General features: G+C 43.2%; 1 protein-coding gene across 1 annotated transcript; it reads left to right on the top strand.

The window, feature by feature from the left end:
* The first annotated feature begins 1,000 nt into the window (after positions 1–1,000).
* Positions 1,001–10,310, top strand: GALR2 (galanin receptor 2). Its single transcript, XM_048491165.1, has 2 exons — positions 1,001–1,380; positions 9,330–10,310. The coding sequence occupies exons 1-2, from the start codon at positions 1,001–1,003 to the stop codon at positions 10,108–10,110; spliced, it is 1,161 nt and encodes a 386-aa protein (XP_048347122.1). The 3' UTR covers positions 10,111–10,310.
* The last annotated feature ends 9,062 nt before the right edge of the window (positions 10,311–19,372 follow it).

The raw sequence follows: 19,372 nt of genomic DNA, 5'->3' as shown, positions 1-19,372 counted from the left end.
GCTGCCCGTGCCCCAGTGCTGACAGGGATTGCCTTGAGAAAGGTAGTACATTTTTCAGCCACTGTTCCCTTGCAATTTGTTAAAGTGAAATCACTTGGAAGTGTTCAAATCAGCTGCCTGTGGTAACTGTTCATGTGAGTTTGAACTCAGAAATCCTTGGAAGAGAATTCCCAGGATTCTGCCCCTTCCGTGAGCCACCTGATGAGAGGGGAAACCTGCACTGTGTAGAGTTTGTCCCTTGCACTATGCAGTTACTGTGGAGGAATGGCCATTCCCCTTTGAAAACAACTAAAGCAGCATTTTCTTCTCTTTAAAACACATGGACAAACCCCAAACTTTCAAACCACCGAAATCTGTATATGTGGGGAAGGGGCTGTGCTTCCATAGACACGATTACTTTTATTTTAGCTGTTTGTCTCCCTGGAAACGAGAGGCGGGCTTGAATATATTAGTCCTTCCCCAAGTACTTCATACACAAGCACTCAGAGCACACAGGACTCGGTGAGGAGATAGTTGTGTTCTAACTGCAAGTGGGGAGAAGTTTGGTCCCTCAGCTTTGCACACTTATAAGGGCAGCTGCAAACGCTTTTTGTCAGAGAAGAGGCAGCCAAGTAGCCTGAAAGAGACTCCAGCACTGTGCAAAGTCAGAACCTGTTGGCTACAGAAAGAAAAAAAAGACGGAGCTCTAAGAGCATGGTATTACTTTGCTGACAGGCAGCATTTGTGAGCGGGACTAGTCCTGAGCTGGGTTGCGATACTGAGTCAAGCAGGAGAGAGGCTATGCAAAAGATCCTCTATGAAGAAAAAACTCTTTTCTGTAGAGAAGTTCTGTCTGGCAGTGGATCACTCTGGGAGCTATGAAGGTGTTCCTGCCTATTTGGAATTCATGACACACTCCGGTTTTATGCCTAATAAAGGTTTTGGATTTGGATTTGGTGTTCCTGCCTAACCCAGGCTGCGGAAGGGTCTGTTTTCCATCATATTTTTCCAAAATGACAGCATGAATCCTGCTTCCAAGATGAACAGATCAGTCCACCAGCTGAACTCTTCTGACAGCAGTGAAAGTAACAATTGGCAGCTGGTGCCTATCATCATTCCCCTAGTATATTCGCTGATTTTCCTGGTTGGCACAGTGGGCAACTCTCTGGTGCTGGCAGTGTTGCTGAGGAACAGGCAAGTCAACAATACCACCAATCTCTTCATCCTCAATCTGGGAGTGGCCGACCTGTGCTTTATTGTCTTCTGTGTGCCCTTCCAGGCCACTATCTACACCCTGGATGACTGGATCTTTGGGCCCTACTTGTGCAAAGCTGTCCATTTCTTCATCTATTTGACCATGTATGCCAGCAGCTTCACCCTCACAACTGTATCCTTGGACAGGTGAGCAGGCAGGTGTGTGTGTGTGTGTGAGGGAGAGAGAGAGAGAGAGAGAGAGAGAGAGAGAGACGGTAGACAATTTTTGTCTTTGAGCAAGATCTTGCAGTTTCAGAGATTCTCAAATAACTCTACAGCGTATCACAGTTGTATCTTTCCCCTGCATGCAGCCACAACTTATCCCTGCATGCAGCCACAACTTGGTCTAATTAGCAATGACTGAAAAGAAGGGAAATAAAGCAAGAATCCAGTGACACCTTAAAGACTTTTTTTAAAAATCCAGCACACGTGTTTGTGAGTCAGAGCCTGCTTCATCGGACACATGTTGCAGTGTGGTATATGTACCTGTTTCTGATGAAGTGAGCTCTGAATCATGAAAACTTAAGCTGGAATAAATGTTGTAAGCCTTTAAGGTGTCACTGGATTTCTGCTTTATTTTGCTGCTACAAACACAGTCTGGAGTTACCATCATGAAAAGGAGGACGCTTCTTTCAAGCAGTTAAGTTCCACTGCAAGTATTATTGCAGCTATTATTCCATCAGTACACATTTTGTTCAGGACAACAGATGCTGAAGGGAAACATTGGTTAATAACTAAACAAAGGAAATTTCAAATAACAGGAAAACAGGCCATCTAGTCCAACACCCCCAGGAGATGAGATGTCCATTTAGGCAGCCCTCCTGGTACATCAGTCCACGCAAGACAGATCACAGTATGCCTAATATGGAGAAGAGGGGCTGTGTACCTGTGAAATGAAATACTCCAAACAGCCTTAAGTATGTGTGGGCCACTGTGAGTAGCAGAGAGCTGGACTAGATGGACTTTGGTCTGATCCAGCTGGCTTGTTCTTATGCATGTTCTTATGAATATGTTCTGATATATGCTGATCCCATAGACTGTCAGGGAAGAAAAGAAGCAACAGGGAGGTATGAGGTTGTGGCTAAGAGTAGTGGAACCTTTGAGCCCAAAAGAATCAATTTTTTTCTCATTCAACAACTCACTAAAATAGCCTTTGGATAGCCTCTTTTTCAGTCTCATTACCCACCTGCAATAAGGGGATGGTTTTACTTATCTACCTTGCAGGATTGTTATAATCATTACAGAGCTGAAATACTATGAGCCACTTCAAGCACCAAAAATTGGCTATTAAAAGTGTTGTTACTGTTATTACCTAATACTGATCAACTAATTGTTGTAAAATGCTAAGTCTCTGAAACAGATTCTTTTATCAGCTACATAGGTATACAGAACAAAAAATTAAATCAATTTTGCATTGTGGAACTGAAGTCCCAGGCAAGAGACCAGAACATTTTAGCATATAACAAATCCTTATTCAGTCTTCTCTGATTTAATATGCCTTGTAGCTAGAGACAGAAGAATGGAGCACACATTTGTACCTATATACCAGTAGCAAGGCAGATGGGAACATACATCCATACTGACACCCTGCAGTGCCAAAGAGGACGGCTTTGGGTACACCACATCCAGATGTGTATCCAGCCTCTGTTTGCCAAAATTGCATTTCAGCATCTGTCTTCCTGTATAGATCTACTTGCAAACATGGAATAGGAAGAAGAAGAGAGGCAACAACGGTACATGTAGGGAGTATATCCACATTATAAACAACTAGCAAGAAAAACACAAATTTCCAAGGGGCTATCCTGATGTTACTCGGCAGCATTTTTCCACCAGGCTGGGGTCAGGGCCGTAAAAGCCATTATAGCCAGCCAGATATCCCTCGGACCTGGGATCACCAGTAGATTCCTCTCCCCCAAATGGTTTGTATAATGTCTAGTAGCATAGCGTCAAGGGGGCAGGGGGAGGGTGCGATGCTCCAGGTGCACACCGGTACGGGGGTGTGGCGGGGGCATTTCAGGACGGGGGCAGGCAGGGGTGTGACAGGGACGCAGGGTGCACGCGTGCCCCGGGCACAGTTTCCCCTCGCTCCGGTCTTGATAACGTCCCACACCTGTTACATTTGGCCTATGCAGAATCCATCAAAGATACAATAGGATAAGAAGGACATTGTTGCCTATTCTTGAAAGAAGTGTGGAAATAACCATGGCAATTGCCTATATCAGGGGAATCACGTACAATGTGTTTTCCCCATAAATGTGACAAAACACAATGACTGAAAAAAGCAGAAAGCACAAGGAATGGGGGCCAGGCAGATGTCAGAGGGGAGAAAGATAAATTAGGATACCTCCAGGCATCACAAATGCCTTCTACATAAACTTTATGTAAACATGGTGGCTAGGTTGTAGAGAAGCAGCACAACCATGACCTAGTTGCTATGATCTTGCTTTATTTCCTAATTTTATTCCTTATTTATTTATTTGTTTGTTTGTTTATCAATGCTTGCTTGCTTTATTTTATTGAGATGCAGATCAGATTATATAACTTTACTCTCTTTTGATCTGTCTATTCATGAGCTGTAAGATTACTTTATTGCCCAGTCTTGGGCTCTGCTAAATACGTATAGGATTACTCAGATCTGTGCTTCAGTTCCCAAGCAGAAGACACAAAGCTGGGGTGTCAGACTCATTTGTTATGAGGGCCGGATATGACATGAATGGGACTTGGTCAGGTCGGGCCCTGGGAGGGGGACGGCTACCATCAGCTGGCCCCAGAATGGCACTGTGTGTGTATTGGTGAGTCCACAGCAGGGTAGGGTAGCTGCCTTGAGGAGGCTCATCAGGCCCGTGAGCCAGCTGAGCCCCCCCACCCAAAACTGGCCTGGTGAACCCAGGCTTGCCAGGCCAGATCGGGAGTGGGGGCGGGGAGTTGCCTCAGCTGGCTCACAGGCCTGATAAGCCACCTCATGGGGCCAAATTGGGCCCATGGGCCACATTTTTGACACTCCTGACATAGAGTCTTCATGCAAACTCTGATGACCTGCTTCTTGAAGATGTGCCAGAAGTCAATGGCCGAGTACTTTGAAGTCAGACAGTTGACTTTTTAGATAGGATCTCATAGAATATTCTTATTTTTGGCTAACCCTGACTATGAAGGCTGTTATTTGGTATGGTTTGAATTCAGCATTTGTGGTTTCAACTCTGTTCTGCTTCAGCAACAAATCATCTCGTTGTTCTCCATTCTGCAGTTTGACAAACTCTACAGACTTTCTTGAATCCTTTCTTTCCCAGTCTTGTTCTTTAAAGTGCTGCCAGATTTTTGTTTTATTTTGCAACCTTATTTCCATTACCAGCTTCACAATGTCACGTGAGTGCTCACGAGGGGAGGCCTTCCATTATCCACACAGGGAAAAACCTCCATGTGGAAGCAGCCCAAGACATGCTATTTCTGAGTAAATAAATTCAGTGAACAGCTAGTGGAGCAGAGCCTTCTGCAGTATGCTGCTGTTGGTGTTGGTGGTGGAATCAAAGCCAGTGCTCAGGCAAGGATCCTTGATGTAAGAAGAGGGCTGGTAACAAATAGAATGTCAAGCCCTGGATCTGTAGCAATATTGGACTCAGTGATTTCAGTCAAAAGCCTTTATTGACAGACGACAGCATGGCCTCAGAAGAAGCCAGTTCTAAAGAATGGCTTCCCAAGCACCCCTTATTATGCCCAGCAAGATGCCCCTTTCCTTTCACCCCCACCCCCGAGATATCAAAGCGAAGTACTACAGAACAGGAATGTGAAAGCCAATAGTTCTCAAGCCCATAGGAAGGGCTATCAGTCCAACTGGTGCTTGGGCACAATCTACATTACTACAATGTATTGTCGAAGGCTTTCACGGCTGGATTCAACTGGTTCTGGTGGGTTTTCTGGGCTGTGTGGCCATGGTCTGGTGGATCTTGTTCCTAACGTTTCGCCTGCATCTGTGGCTGGCATCTTCAGAGGTGTATCACAGAGGGAAGTCTGTTACACACTGTGTCCAGAGAGAAGGGAATGTTTGGGGTATATATTGTCCATGTCCCAGGGTGGGGAACCAATCAGTAAGTGTTTGGGTGGAACTTGTTGTGGAACTTACTGATTGGTTCCCCACCCTGGGACATGGACATTATATACCCCAAACATTTCCTTCTCTCTGGACACAGTGTGTAACAGGCTTTCCTCCGTGATACACGTCTGAAGATGCCAGCCACAAATGCAGGTGAAACATTAGGAACAAGATCCACCAGACCATGACCACACAGCCTGGAAAACCCACCAGAACCACTCCATTACTACAGGTTACAAAGCACAAAGGCAACAGGAAACTGACAGTAGAGGAAAGTCATTACCATGACACAAGCCAGGACCCCGTTTGATGTCAGGTGTGCTGTCTGACACACAGAAGCATGTGATTTTTCCATCTGTTTCTTGTGCCATAGCAGTGAAGATGATTGCATAGGAATGGGCTATTAAGAAATAAATGGCAAGGAGAATTATGTCACATGCTTGCAAGGAAAATAAGTGCTTTTGAGTAATTTCTGACAGCGATAATGTGATTAACGTGTGTTAATAGGTGTGCTGGAGAAATTCCACTCATTCTTTCCTGCTGTTTTGTAACAAACAAAGTTGCACCTTTGCACAAACAAAGTTGCTGTTAGGTGACAAACGAAGTTGCACCTGAAATAAAGCCACACATTGGGGCTTTCTCCACTTACCATTTGTGGCGCACTACTCCCAGCGCGCTCCCGGCACGAGTGGTTTCTGCCACGGGGTTGCGTTTCCCACTGCCCTGCGCTCTGCGCGGGGCAGTCAGAAGGTGCCGTTCCTTCAGTGCCCAAAATGACACGCGCTGAAGGGGCCGGAGAGCGGCAGCCTCGGGGCGGCTGCATGGTTGCCACCCTTGCCAGTGGGGAGCGCTGCTGGACCCCGTGCTACTTTCCCACAGTAGCGCGCAGCAAATGGTAAGTGGGGAAAGCCCCATTGTCTGTTTGCATGCATCTATGCATATGGGAAAAGAAATACAGTCTCTTGACACAAAGAGACATTAGTCACTAACTGAATTTTGGAGAGAACAACACGAAGCAGAGCTACTTGAACATATTTTACCCAACGGGTTTTACTCCCAGGAAAGCATTCTTCGTTTTGCAAAAGGATCTTTGGTTTAACGATTTTCAAAAATCCTGGGTTGAGGGGGATAAAATTGGCCAAACTCATTTGGGGAACGAGACCTGTGCGAAGCCCTCCCTCCCAAATGGTTTGTATAACGTCCTCCTACATCCATTACATTTGGCCTGTGCAGAATTCACTCATAGATGTAACAGGAGAAGGAGATTCTTGCCCATTCTTGAAAGAAGTGTGGAAATCACCAGTAAGGAGTGAGTTTAAAATTCCATGTACAGAGCAGCTTGATAACTAGTAAAGTCAACAACAATTTATTTACTTCATTTTTGGGGGTGGTAGGGGGGTCAGCACAGGGTCCACAAATATTCAAGGATTCGTCCAGTTGAAAATGTAAAAAAATTCCTGCCACATCGCGAATGCCCCGCCATGCCCTGATTGGACGGGAGGGTCCACGTCATCAGGCGGCGGGAAAATGGAAAATGGAAACCCGGGGTAACCACCTGGGCTTCCCCACTGCCACGTTTTAAACAGCGCCAGAAATGACCCGCACTGAGGAGGCACGAGAGCGGCAGAGTCAGGGCGACTGCATTGTCGCCGCCCCTGTCGTGGGGAGTGCTGCTAGATCCCGCGTCATTCAGCGTGAGTAGCGCACAACAATCGGTAAGCGGGGAAAGGGCCAAAGAGCCCTGTCGCTGCTTCTTTGCAAGACAAGATTAAAGGAAAAGCAACAACACTCCCCTTGCTGTGTAGCTGGAGTGTGGGGTGGTGGTGCTGCTGCTGGGAGCAAAGACAAAGAGCCAGCAAAGGCATCTTTATCACTCAATTTCTGTGCCCCATTTATATGGTTCTCTCAAAAAGACCTTCCTGATGACTGCCCTGCACTGTGGGACAAAGTCAAGATGTACTCTATGCCTTCCCAACATCATATTTATTAAAGTGGGGCTTCAGTCACTTCTTTCCAAGCAGAGAAACAGATTGAAAGTTACTAAATGTGGGGATCTAAGACTTCTTAGTGCCTTGCAGCCTGATGCTGAGAGGCTGATATCCTTGCAGTAAGCACATCCATCCCACTAAAACTGTGAAGACACAAGTGAGATGCAAACATACCCTATCATATTGCTAAAACAGCTCAATAATTTCCTTTACTTTTCCTAACTAGGTCATGTTTTATTTGTGAAATACAGTGTTTACAGTGTTAGAAATTGTTTTGAATTTGCAGTAGACCTCATACCAAGAAAGAAGTGTGTTTATATGTTTGTGTGTGGGGGGGGGACAGGGGGGGTGTTCAGGAGGGATATGGCCAGGGAACCTAGGGAGTGCCAGCTTGAAAAGGTTTGGGAACCACTGCTTTATATTATTGAAAACTAGAAAAGTTTGCTTTTAAAAAATGAAATCTAAAAATTTCAGACTGTTGAAAGACTACTGTTTTTGAATGACAGGTTCACATTTACTACAGGGTATTCCCTTGAATTCAGAATTGGGTTTGTAAATAATAGGCATCATGAAGATATTTTAATAACCTTTCTAATGCTTAAAGCAAGAAACCAGAATGCAATAAATTCAGAATGAAAATGTCAGGTCCAAATATCAGTACATTCTTGAAAAATAGTAGGAATACGAGTAGAATAATAAATCTGGGATACCTGAAGGCCAAAATGAAACCTAACAAATTAAAAAGGGATTAAAGTTTTAGGGCTAATGAAATGAGAATTAGAAAAATTTTCTTGTGGAAAAAAAGCAAACACTTTTAAATTCAAGTAACTAGGCCAAAGGGAATATGACACTTATCAAGTCCCTCCATTCTTTGAATACATGGGGATACTGTTGTTGAAAGTACCTATGCATATGTATTATATGTAATTTATGCGCAAAAATTCTTCAGATAAACCTCTCTGTGTGTGTGTGTGTGGGGGGGGGGATTAAACCAGAAATCAACAATAAATAGCCTGGTAATGTTCAAAAATAAAAATAACAATCATTTGTTGTTGCTGCAATTCATGTCCAATGTATAAGGTACATCTGCCATTTTGAATTCGTTACTTGAGAATGACCCTGCCCTACCTCAGTGACAATCCTGAACCAGTGATAGGGCTTATGAACCTCCCAGCCCTTATGTGACTGTATACACAACCAGCATCTTAGCTGGAAAGTTTCCCTGCTCCGATAGAAGAAGCGGACAGACATTTCTCCTTTGTGAGAACAGTGAGAAAGTACAATAGGTTTTTGCATTTATGTAGCTTGACTGGGAAAACTCAATGCCTCCATGACAGAAATAGTATACGAAGTGGCACTTTTGAGGCAGCAATGCACCTCTGAGTATAAAATGAAATATATCTGAGTGTAAAATGAAAATTATCCTAGAGCCACTGCCCACACCTTTTGCAAATCTGTCTTCCTGGTCCCGCACATTTCTTTTATTTCTTCCACTGTTCTCTCTCACATCAGCACCATCTGAACCATATAGCATTCCAGCTAGCTTAAGAAATGTCTCTAGTTCTTTTGAACAGGAGTCATGTGGCATCTTAAAGTCTATCATGAACTTACCTGGATTTAGAGCCCAACTCATAAGATACAATTACTGCTAAATACAGGTCTGCCTAGTAGGGTTGTATATCTGTTGAAGGTCACTCTAGTCTATGAAAGCTTGTGCTAGAATAAAAATTTATTTGTGATGTCACAAGATAGCTATTTATTTTCATAGCAATTGGCTAACATAGGTACTTTTCTATAATTATTTATGCATAATGTTAAGGATATTTTATTCCAGTGCTCATAATTCACTATAACCACCATTAACATCTTCCCAGGTTCATGATTCAGTTCATTCTCTATCACTCCAAATATTATCCTGACTTTTGTGTATATCACTGTAACTGTGCCTTATAAATTTAGTTTCTCCACACATATAGCATTTTCAGATTATTCTGATAGTGCCTCTCATTTTGTCTTCTCAGGTACTTGGCCATAAGGTACCCATTGCATTCAAGAGAACTAAGAACACCCAGGAATGCTCTAATAGCCATTTGTTTGATCTGGGGTCTCTCCTTCATCTTTTCTGGACCATATCTCAGTTACTACCAGGAGTTCCAGATAGCCAATGTGACTGTCTGCCATCCTATTTGGAAATTCTCTCAGCGCAAAGTCATGGACCTCTGCACTTTTGTCTTCAGCTATGTCATTCCAGTGTTAATTTTGAGCCTCACCTATGTGAGGACCATCCGTTATCTCTGGACTTCTGTGGATCCCATTGAAGACATGTCTGATTCTAAGAAAGCTAAGCATAAGGTCACCCGAATGATCATCATTGTAGCTGTTCTCTTCTGCCTTTGCTGGCTACCCCATCACCTGGTGATCCTCTGTTTTTGGTTTGGCTATTTCCCACTGAACAATTCCACCTATGTGCTTAGGATTCTTTCCCACTTGATTTCGTATGCCAACTCCTGTGTCAATCCCATTGTCTATGCTTTGGTATCCAAGCACTTTCGTAAAGGATTCAAGAAAATCTTCAGCTGCCTATTGCACAAGAGAGTAGCCAACAAGGTCCATGTGGCACAGGTGACCCGCACTGTTAGTACCTTGGAAGCAGATCTGACTGAGGTGACACATGTCAGTGGTCCCACACATGCCAGAGTCTCCTCCTGCTGTCAATTCCCTGTCCAGACATGGAGTGAGACAGAGCAGCTGAGACGACAAAAGAAAGTTACCAATTCTTTCATCACCTTCAATGTCACTTAGGCCTTTCATCTAGTTCTGATCAAGTGAGGAATCCTTACAAAGCACCATGGTGGTTAAGTTTGCATGAATGAAAGTAATATATGGGATTCTAAAAAGCATAAGAGTAGCCAGATGGTTCATGCCAATGATTTATGTGTTTCATTGTCCATTGCTCAAAAAGTAGCCTCTATCAGAAGCTTCAGAAGGTAGTGTTGATGCTTGGTTTTTCTTTCTTTTTTTTTTTTTTTTTTTCTTTCTTTCTTTCTTTCTTTCTTTCTTTCTTTCTTTTTTTCTTTCTTTTTTTTTTTTTTTTTTTTTTTTTTTTTTTTTTTTTTTTTTTTTTTTTTTTTTTTTTTTTTTTTTTTTTTTTTTTTTTTTTTTTTTTTTCTCTTTTTTTTTCTTTTTTTTTTTTCTTTTTTTTTTTTTTCTTTTTTTTTTTTTTTTTTTTTTTTTTTTTTTTTTTTTTTTTTTTTTTTTTTTTTTTTTCTTTTTTTTTTTTTGCTTCTTCCTTCTTTTTTTTCTTTCTTTCTTTTTTCTTTCTTTTTTTTTTTTTTTTTTTTTCTTTTTTTTTTTTTTTTTTTTTTTTCCCTAGATGACTGAATGCTTTCAACCAAATTAATAACAACTTAAGCAGCAATTGATATTGAAGCACCAGCCAATTACACATAAATTCTTTGCTGTGTAATGGAGACCAGTGTTTGCCGCAGCAAGATTTCTTGTTTGGATGTATTTTCTGGAGTCCCACTTTCACTTTCCACACTCTTCACAGTAAGCGAAACCACTTATAGCATGATTTAAATCCTGCTTTGCTGCCAGAGTTGGACAGATTTGCCAGTGGACATAGCTTTGCCCTGGACCTCTTCCCTCTGCCCATGCCTTCCCACTCTCTTGCAGCGCTTTGCCTGCCTTCCCTTTCACACCCCCCCCCTCATACCGCTGGTTCCTTCCTGCTTCTTGAAGTGATCAAGAGACCGAGACATTGATCTCTCCTGTGTATAGTGGGGAGGAGACCCCCCACATCTCTGTCTAACATCTGTGTTCAGTCTCTCCTCCACCAGCACAGCCTCAGCACAGCACAGCCTCAGTTGCCCTGGAGCCTTCCCCTTGGCACCCCTTTCCATGCTGGCTCTTCCTGTTTCTCTAAAGTGCACATATGAGAGATCGCTCTTTTGATACAAAGTAACAACAAAGAGGGCTTTTGCTAGGAGCAGTACAAGCAGGCATCTTTTTGACTCCACCCCACCTCCTGCGCTTTGTATCTGCCTTCCCTGATGACTGAGGGTTTATAAAACTTTATTTCAGTCAAGACTCTGTTTTAAAGCAAGTCTCTTCTCTTCTTTTGCAGCAGTGGCAGAGAGTGTCCGTGTGTGGAGGGAAAGGGCGTGGGTGAGAGAATATCTGCCCTGTGCCTTCAAGGCTGTTGATGGGCAAAGTAAAGAGAACAAAGAGAAGCAGAGACACTACAGAGTTCAGCAGACAAACTGCACTGCAGGCTGTGGGCTGCCTCCTTGTGTGTAAACAGAGAAATATGAGGAGAGCCCACTGTGAGCCCACTGCGCAGAAAACAGGCTTGACAAAGTGTTCCATGCATAATGGGCCATCGAGATTGTAGAATCCATTTTATGTGTTTTGTTAATGTGTGGTGACAGCATTATGTATGCCTTTTCCTAGCTAAGAACTTGAAATGATCTGGGATGTGACTTCATGCCAAGAGATGCAGCTCTTTCCCCAAGAGGTACTGGACCATTATCTGCCTGGGTAGAACTGTTTCAAGGGTTGTAAACTGGATGACAGTGATGATGTATCAGGCTTGCAAGTGGCCTTTGTGTATAGAATCATATAAAAGAAGGAGAGTTTGAATTTGTAATGCACCTTTGTCTCTTGTAAGGAGTCTCAAGGCAGCTTACAAACTCCTTTTCCCTTCCTCTCTCGGCAGCAGACACCTTGTGAGGTAGGTGGAGCTGAGAGAGTTCTGAGAGAACTGTGACTAGCCCAAGGGCACCCAGCAGGCTTCATGTGCAGGAGCAGGGAAACAAATCCAGTTCACAAGATAAGAGTCTGCCACTCATGTGGTGGAGTGGGGAATCAAATCCAGTTCTCCAGATTAGAGTCCACCTGTTCTTAACCACTACAAGTGTTACTCAAATTAGAAGCTCTTGGAAGATGGACATCTCAAAGATGAAGGATCAGCTACTGCAGTGTGTCAACTTACCCCAAACACCTGAGAAAATTAGTTTCCTTGAGCAGCAGCAGTAGTAGTTCAAGACGATGCCAAAGTTTAGATAATTGTATATATTCAAACTGAAATCCTTCACCCTGCTGAATTTACAGTGAAAGAATTGCTTAATGTATTTGTGGAGTTCACCTTGTATTAGCGAATAAACTTGTGCCTGCTTTCAATTAATTCATGTTCTGTCTAAAGAAGGGAGATTTCTAGCAAAATATTGAATAAGGGGTTGAACTACCAGCGCTTTCATGAGTAACAAATGGGTATCTGCGATGGCCTTTCCACCCATGGCCACAACTAATGGACTCTTCATTAGCAGTGACAAATTCAGATGGTGGCAGGTTTCTACTTTTCAGTTGATTAGTTGATTCAGTCTGTGGATGTTCATGGGATCCATGGAGTTTTGAAGCCTACTTCCTGCTTGTATGAACCTTACCCTTTCTGGTTATTTAAATCGAGGCGGGGGGGCTTTCAACACCACCACTCATGGTATCCTTATGGACCACTATTCTGGAGGCATCATTTTGCAGTGGTTCAGGTCCTATCTGGGAAATGAGTTTCAGAGGATGGTGCTGGAGGACGACTGTTTGGCCCCTTGATCTCTGGGTCCTGCAAGGTTCTATCTTGTTTCCTGTGCATGAAATATCTACATGACATTGCTGCGAGAAGTCATCCAGAGATTTGGGCTGGGTTGGGAAGCTGAAGAAACCCTGAGTCAGTGCCTGAAGGCTATTTTGGAGTGCTGGTGTTGGATGCTGGTGTGCTGGACCTAAGCAGCAGGCAGAGGCAGAAAAGCTTGAATCTAAAGTGCTAATCCCTCATAGAACCTGAGTGTATGAGTGACAGGTTGGCAGTGGGCGGAGTTTTAGTGCTTCTGACAAGATTAGAGAATAATTCAGCTCTGAGTTCCAGAGAGAACAGAAACTATTTAGAGTCTGTGGATCACCTGTGGTGTTGGTGGGAAGAGAGTATTGGGAGAAGGGAACCTACTCTAGCCAAGAAGGGGAATTATCTTCTAGGGAGAGAATTACTATCCCAGTTTCTAAGAACAGAGCTACTTTGTCTTCAGGGCAAACTGGGTAGAACTGAGGGAATGGACTTAGAAAGAGTTTGTGTCAGAAGACCATTCTCTAATTAGAAAGGGAATTTATACTGTGTGAGAGAGAATTCTCATTCCTAGTTCTTTTGAAGGATTTACTTCAAATGCTGTGAAGCAGTCCTAAAGTTTAGGAAGTCTGAAGGGACTTCCTAAACTTTAGTATAGTTTACAGGCACCAGAGGCAACCCATGAAGCTCAACTAGCTTTGGTAAATTCTTTGAAACATCTTGAAAATCTATCATATATTTCATCATATTTTAAAGCATTAAGAAGTATGTGACAAGTGACATCTTAAAAAAACCAATTATCATGTGTGCTAAATTTTGAAAACAACTCCATACTTGCATGCAGCACTGCTCCTTTCCTTATTACCAATATTACATTCTATTCTATTCCTCTGAAGTATTAATCATGGTTTGGTGCAAGGACTCCCCACAGCTTAAAGGCAGCCCTTTAATGGCTTCATCCCGGTTCTGGCACGTGCTCCCCCCTTATCACTTTTTTTTTAGAACCTGCGTTGAAGTGCACCTTTTTTGCAATCACGCTCCGAAGCCCTTCAAACCTTCCAGCCAATTAGAGCACAGTGGGCTGTGCGCAGCCTTTTTGTGTGTGCGCGCTGGGCGTGGCTACAAAGAAACGTAAATACAAAGCTACGGGACAATGATTTTGATAAATTGTTTATGCATGGCTACATTTGAACATTAAAACAAGGATAAGAATAACATGAATTTTCAATCAGGGGCGGAGTACTGTTCCCGCTCCAACACAATAGCCAATCAGAAGGCAGGGAAATTCTGCCTACGCATCTACTTAGCGACATAGCTGCATGCAAAAAAAGTTTTTTTAGAAAGTTCCTGCCCCAACACAACACAACAGCCAATTAGGACGAGGAAGAACAGACCTCCGAGCAGATCACATGTTCATGGGAAGTGTTACATTGTTTGAAACCGTGATAGACATCGAGGTCTTCACTAGACACACGCTACAGTGGGGAGGGAGAAACTGTGATGAAAAAGGTACTGTTTCTCTTGGAACCGGGATGTATCCGGCTTAATTTCTCAGTGGGAATTCGACCAGTGAGACAGTGAAGGGGAGAAATCACTTCAGTTCCCTACTTTATTTATTTATTTATTTATTTATTTATTTATTTATTTATTTATTTATTTACTTACTTACTTACTTATTTACTTATTTACTTATTTGTTTATTTATTAGGTTTATATACCGCCCTCCCCCAGAGGGCTTTGGTTCAGATATACATTTATTTTAAAGAGGTACACTATACATTTATTTTAAAGAGGACAACTGAAGAGATCAGGATCCCCTGCCTTCACAGCTGGCTAATAAACTGAACCTTAATCCTGATATGGTGGAAGTGATGTTACTGAGCTGAAGGTGTGACCCAGGATTTAAGTTGTCACCTGTTTTGGATGGGGTTGCACTCTACTTGAAGGAACAGGCCCATATTTTGGGGGTGTTCTTGGACCCAGGCCTACTGCTGTGGCAGCTGTGGCCAGGAATGCCATAGCTGCCTTTCTTTGGGAGAAAAGATATGGCCACAGTAGGACATGACCTAGTTACATCTGGATTAGATTGCCTTTGAAAAGTGTTCAGAATGCTGCAGTCATGATATTGAGTGGAATGGGTCATAAGGACTATATCTCTCCAGTCTTAGCCTATTTTCATTGGCTCCCAGTCTGTTTCTGAGCAAAATTCAAGGTGCTGGGGTTGACCTTTAAAGCACTACATGGTTTGGGACAAACATCTCTGAAGGGCTGCTTACTCCCTTGTGAGCCTGCCTAAACACTGTGGTCATCTTCTGAGGCTCTGGTTCAGGTACCTTTTGAGATTAGCAGGGTGGTCACCCAGGACAGGTCTTCTCAACCATGCCATCAAAGCTCTGGCACTCTCTCCTCAGGAAGACTAATCTGTCATCTTCTGTTCTCATCTTCTGTCAGTGGGTGAAGACTTTTTTTTGGTTTTATTTGGCATTCCCTCTGTGATCCCTTCTTCCTGCCCAATGTTGTAATTGTATTTATGCTTTTGTATGTGTATTTTAGCTCTGGTTTTAATTTTTGTAATGGCTTTTAAAATAGAATTTTATGACGTATGTATTTAATTAGTTGACCGTCTTGGTGGCCCTTATAAGGGCAGAAAGGTGGGGTGTAAATTTGTAAAATAAATAAATAAGTATAGCCCTTTGTTTGCACAGAGTGCAAATCCAGAGACTACTGTATTCTGGGGGTGGGAAGACATTTCACTACAGCTTTAAGAAATTAACTAATCAAGCAGTCCTTGTGCATGGTGAATGTGGTTTTACTAATAGGTTATGGAAGCCCTTCAGACAGGTCGACTAGTTGTTTCTGCAGGGGCTCTGTTTTCTAAGACAGGAAGAAGGCCCAATGAATTTTATATAGAGTCACACCATAGGTCTGTCCAGTTTAATATTGTGTGTTGTGTCAGCTGCTCTCAAGAACAGAAATATCTTTCCCAACTACTATTACTCAGGATTCTTTTACAGGAAATGTCAGGGATTGAAGTAGCATCCACTCAAAGCATTTGCCATATCTGAGCCACAACCTGTTCTTAAACAGGGGGAGATGGTAGCCATGCCAAAGTGGGACAGTGAGAATGTTGATTTTCTCAGAGACACTGGGGCCCCTTGAACCATACATGTACAATTCTGGGTCTTAGGCTGTTTCCGCACGGGCAGAAAACAGTGCCCTAGGGGCGGTAAAAACACTGTCCCTGGGGTGCTGTTTGCACAGCTGGCGCTGCTGCATTGCAGCAGTGCCGTGCTCGCCCCCCTCAAACAGCAGCAGGTGGAAGGCAGCGTTTCCCCCACATTGCTTTTTACCCCCCTCTTACCTCCTCTCGGCTGCCGTCCCTGTAGAGAAGCCAGAGGACACACCTCCTGGTCTCCGTCCCTAGAGGCATCACCATGGCTACAGGGGCGTGTCCCCTGGCCTCTCTACAGCGATGGTAGCTGAGAGGAGGTGGGGGGGGGGAAGCGGCATGCCCTGTGCAAAGGCGGCCCCACAGGCTGCTGGGGCATTGGGGCCATTTGCAGAATGGTGTGCGAACAGCCCCAGGAGGTGCACCGACTGCAATTATGTCAGTGCACCCACGCTTGCTTGCCTGTGCGGAAACAGCCACTGTTTCATGAGCTATTGCAGACTGTGTTAATTCTAGTCTCTGAGCAGTCTTCACATGCAGATGGGACTTGTGGTGTGCAGCTATAATCCCTGTGATTGGTAGGCAGAATGAATCTTCTAGATTGGCTAACCTGGTATAACTACTAAGAGGCTGGTTATTTTTTGTTTTGTTTGGCTTTTATCTGGTCAGCAGAGCAGGACATTCTGCCTGCTTATTTCACGCTTCAGCTCTTCACAAGTAGCTTAAGCTGCTGATCCAAGCTTGGACGGCAAAAGACCTGGTGAAGACTTGAAATGCTAAAAGACTCACAGTTCTAAAAGTAACAACCTCATGGAATGTTATTAGGGGCTGAGATGACTTTGGAATATGGCCAGGCTTGTTAGGACACAGTGAAGCAAATGTCCAGTTCTCTAGGGGATACTACGAACGCACAGTGTAGCAGAGGGTTGCAGCTATTCTGAATGTTTTATTTACAATATAAGACAATTTGCATAACTCTGTGTGTGAATCAGGAGGCCATCAAAACATGACATAGATAATTTTCACTTGAATGCAATTTGTGCAATTTTCAACATAAAATAGGGTACCTGGGAACTGAAATATCCAGTGAAGTTAAATATCTTTTTAAGGCTATTACCTTTTAAGGCTCAAAATATGAAACACGTAACCCTTTCTTTGTCGCTGCATTGTTTTTCACAAGAGCAACAGGTATGGGTTGAATTTTGTTAGTGAAAGCAAGATTGGCATAAAGAATCCCCATTTCTAGCTGTCTCCTTAGATGTAAAGAAGCAATGTAAAGATGCAGAAGCAATGTAATACAGTACAGGCAGAAACCTATTGGATGCCACAGTCTCCTGGGTCTCTCTGGAGCCATGACAAGACCACGGAGAACTTAACAAGTCTTGACAAATGCAGGAACAGTCAGAACTTGCCTAGTTCCTTAATGACATGGGCCAGATCTCCAGTGTCAGATCATTGACAACAGAATTTGAAAAAAAATTAAAAATCCAAGTGGTTTATGTCACAATAGTCTGCATGTCAACTTAGCAGAACAGTACTGTGGATTCACAAGACCCTCCAAAAGATTCTTCGATCACTATTTTCACTAGTCAACTTTGAAAGAAGGTTTTAGGCAGCAAGCAAATTATAAAACAAGCAAATAAAGGATCTCAAAATTCAACACACACACTAACTAATGAATTAGCAAAATCTCCACTCTAAACCCTTTAATGAAAATCCTCTCCTGGTTGATGCTGTCTCCTTCCCAGAGGGACTGAGAAACTCTTTTCTGTTTGCAATGGTTAATCTCCTCCATTAAACCTGTTTGCCAGGACTGGTTGTTCCTACGTCAAGAGATGCAATGCATCCTATCAATAATCGCTATATTTAGTCTAACAATTCCCTGGGCATGAATCATGTACAATGATTGTATAAACACTCACATTATATATTACCTTTTTTGCTATCCTGTTCTGAATCTTCTGGAGCTGAAGGGGATATTTATTTAATAGCCATCTCATGCCTCCTCTGCATCTTCTCTGTAATCCCTGTAGCTGTTGGGTAGGCCCTGCTTTGAGTACTATAGCCTAGAGTTTGCCTTTTAGAATAAAGAAATAGTCTGGCTTGAGATCAGCAATTTGCCCTAATGTAGTACCGTAACAGGAAGATGAGGGAAGGAGTGGAGCAAGTTTTCAATAGCCAAAGATATGTTAAAATAAAGTTGTGTATGTGGAGAGAGGGTGAGCTGCAACAAACCCACACTAATTCCTCCTTTACTGTTATCCCTCCCACATCGTGACTTTCCCCATCATGGTTTTGATATATCGTGGGTTGGCATAAGAAAATAAATGGGAATTTGGGGAGAGTTTTGCAGAAGCCTCAGATGACACACAAAGGCCATCAGACAACACAGAAAAAGCTTAGAAACTCAGAAATGTGTTACAGCAATAACAACTTTTATTGGCATTGATCACTTAAATTAATGAGTGTTGTAGTTGGAATCATGTATCCTCAGAGCCATTACGAAAAACGTAGCTACCTCTATAGTAGTTTGCAAGTGCTTATCACTTAGAAGGTAGCATACTATTTCTCTAGCAGAAAACAGTGAACCCCTTTTAAGCAGTGACTTGATAAATGTTCCCTGCTGGGGTACACAGAATTCACAATGTAGCAGCACAGTTGTTTCTAGTTGTCTCAGTGAACAAGGGCAGAGTCTTTCACTGTTCGTGTTTGTAAGTACCTACCCCAGAGGGTAGCTGTGGGAAGGATATTGAGGCGAGCCAATATGAAGGCTTGTCGAAGCTGAGGAGATGTGATACGGAGCCCTTCGGGGATGGGGCGATATAAAAGCCTAAGAAATAAAATAAATAAATAAAGCAGGAAGGGAGCATTCCATAAGAGGGGGTTATTCTCAGTGGTGAACAGACCTTGTGCCATAGGAGAACAGGATTTGCCTTTCAATGACCAAAAACAACAGTCAATCAGAATGCCGGACACCAGGCATGCTCAGATATGCTTCCAAAGTAAATACAGAAGTCCCGGCTCATGCGGCGCAAACTGGAGCATTTCCTCCAGGTCCTAACTCTGCTCCTGGGAAGAAGCGGGAAGCCGTGCGGAAGAAGAAAAAGGGATAAATTAGATGTGGTATGTAAGACCCCGGTTCAAACCTGGTATAATTGTGCTGTGCAGAAATGGCCCAAGTCAAAGGGTTTTTCAAGAGAGTAGTTTGCCCCGGTTTGCGAGGGTAGGCATGGTGGAAACGATGGAGGAAGTCAGGGGCATGTATGTTGCTTTTAGGCTCC

This window comes from Sphaerodactylus townsendi, linkage group LG03 (genome assembly GCF_021028975.2).
Source record: "Sphaerodactylus townsendi isolate TG3544 linkage group LG03, MPM_Stown_v2.3, whole genome shotgun sequence".
Lineage (NCBI taxonomy): Eukaryota > Metazoa > Chordata > Lepidosauria > Squamata > Sphaerodactylidae > Sphaerodactylus > Sphaerodactylus townsendi.
The sequence above is the reverse complement of the archived record's forward strand: the minus strand, read 5'-3'. Positions and strand labels throughout refer to the sequence as shown.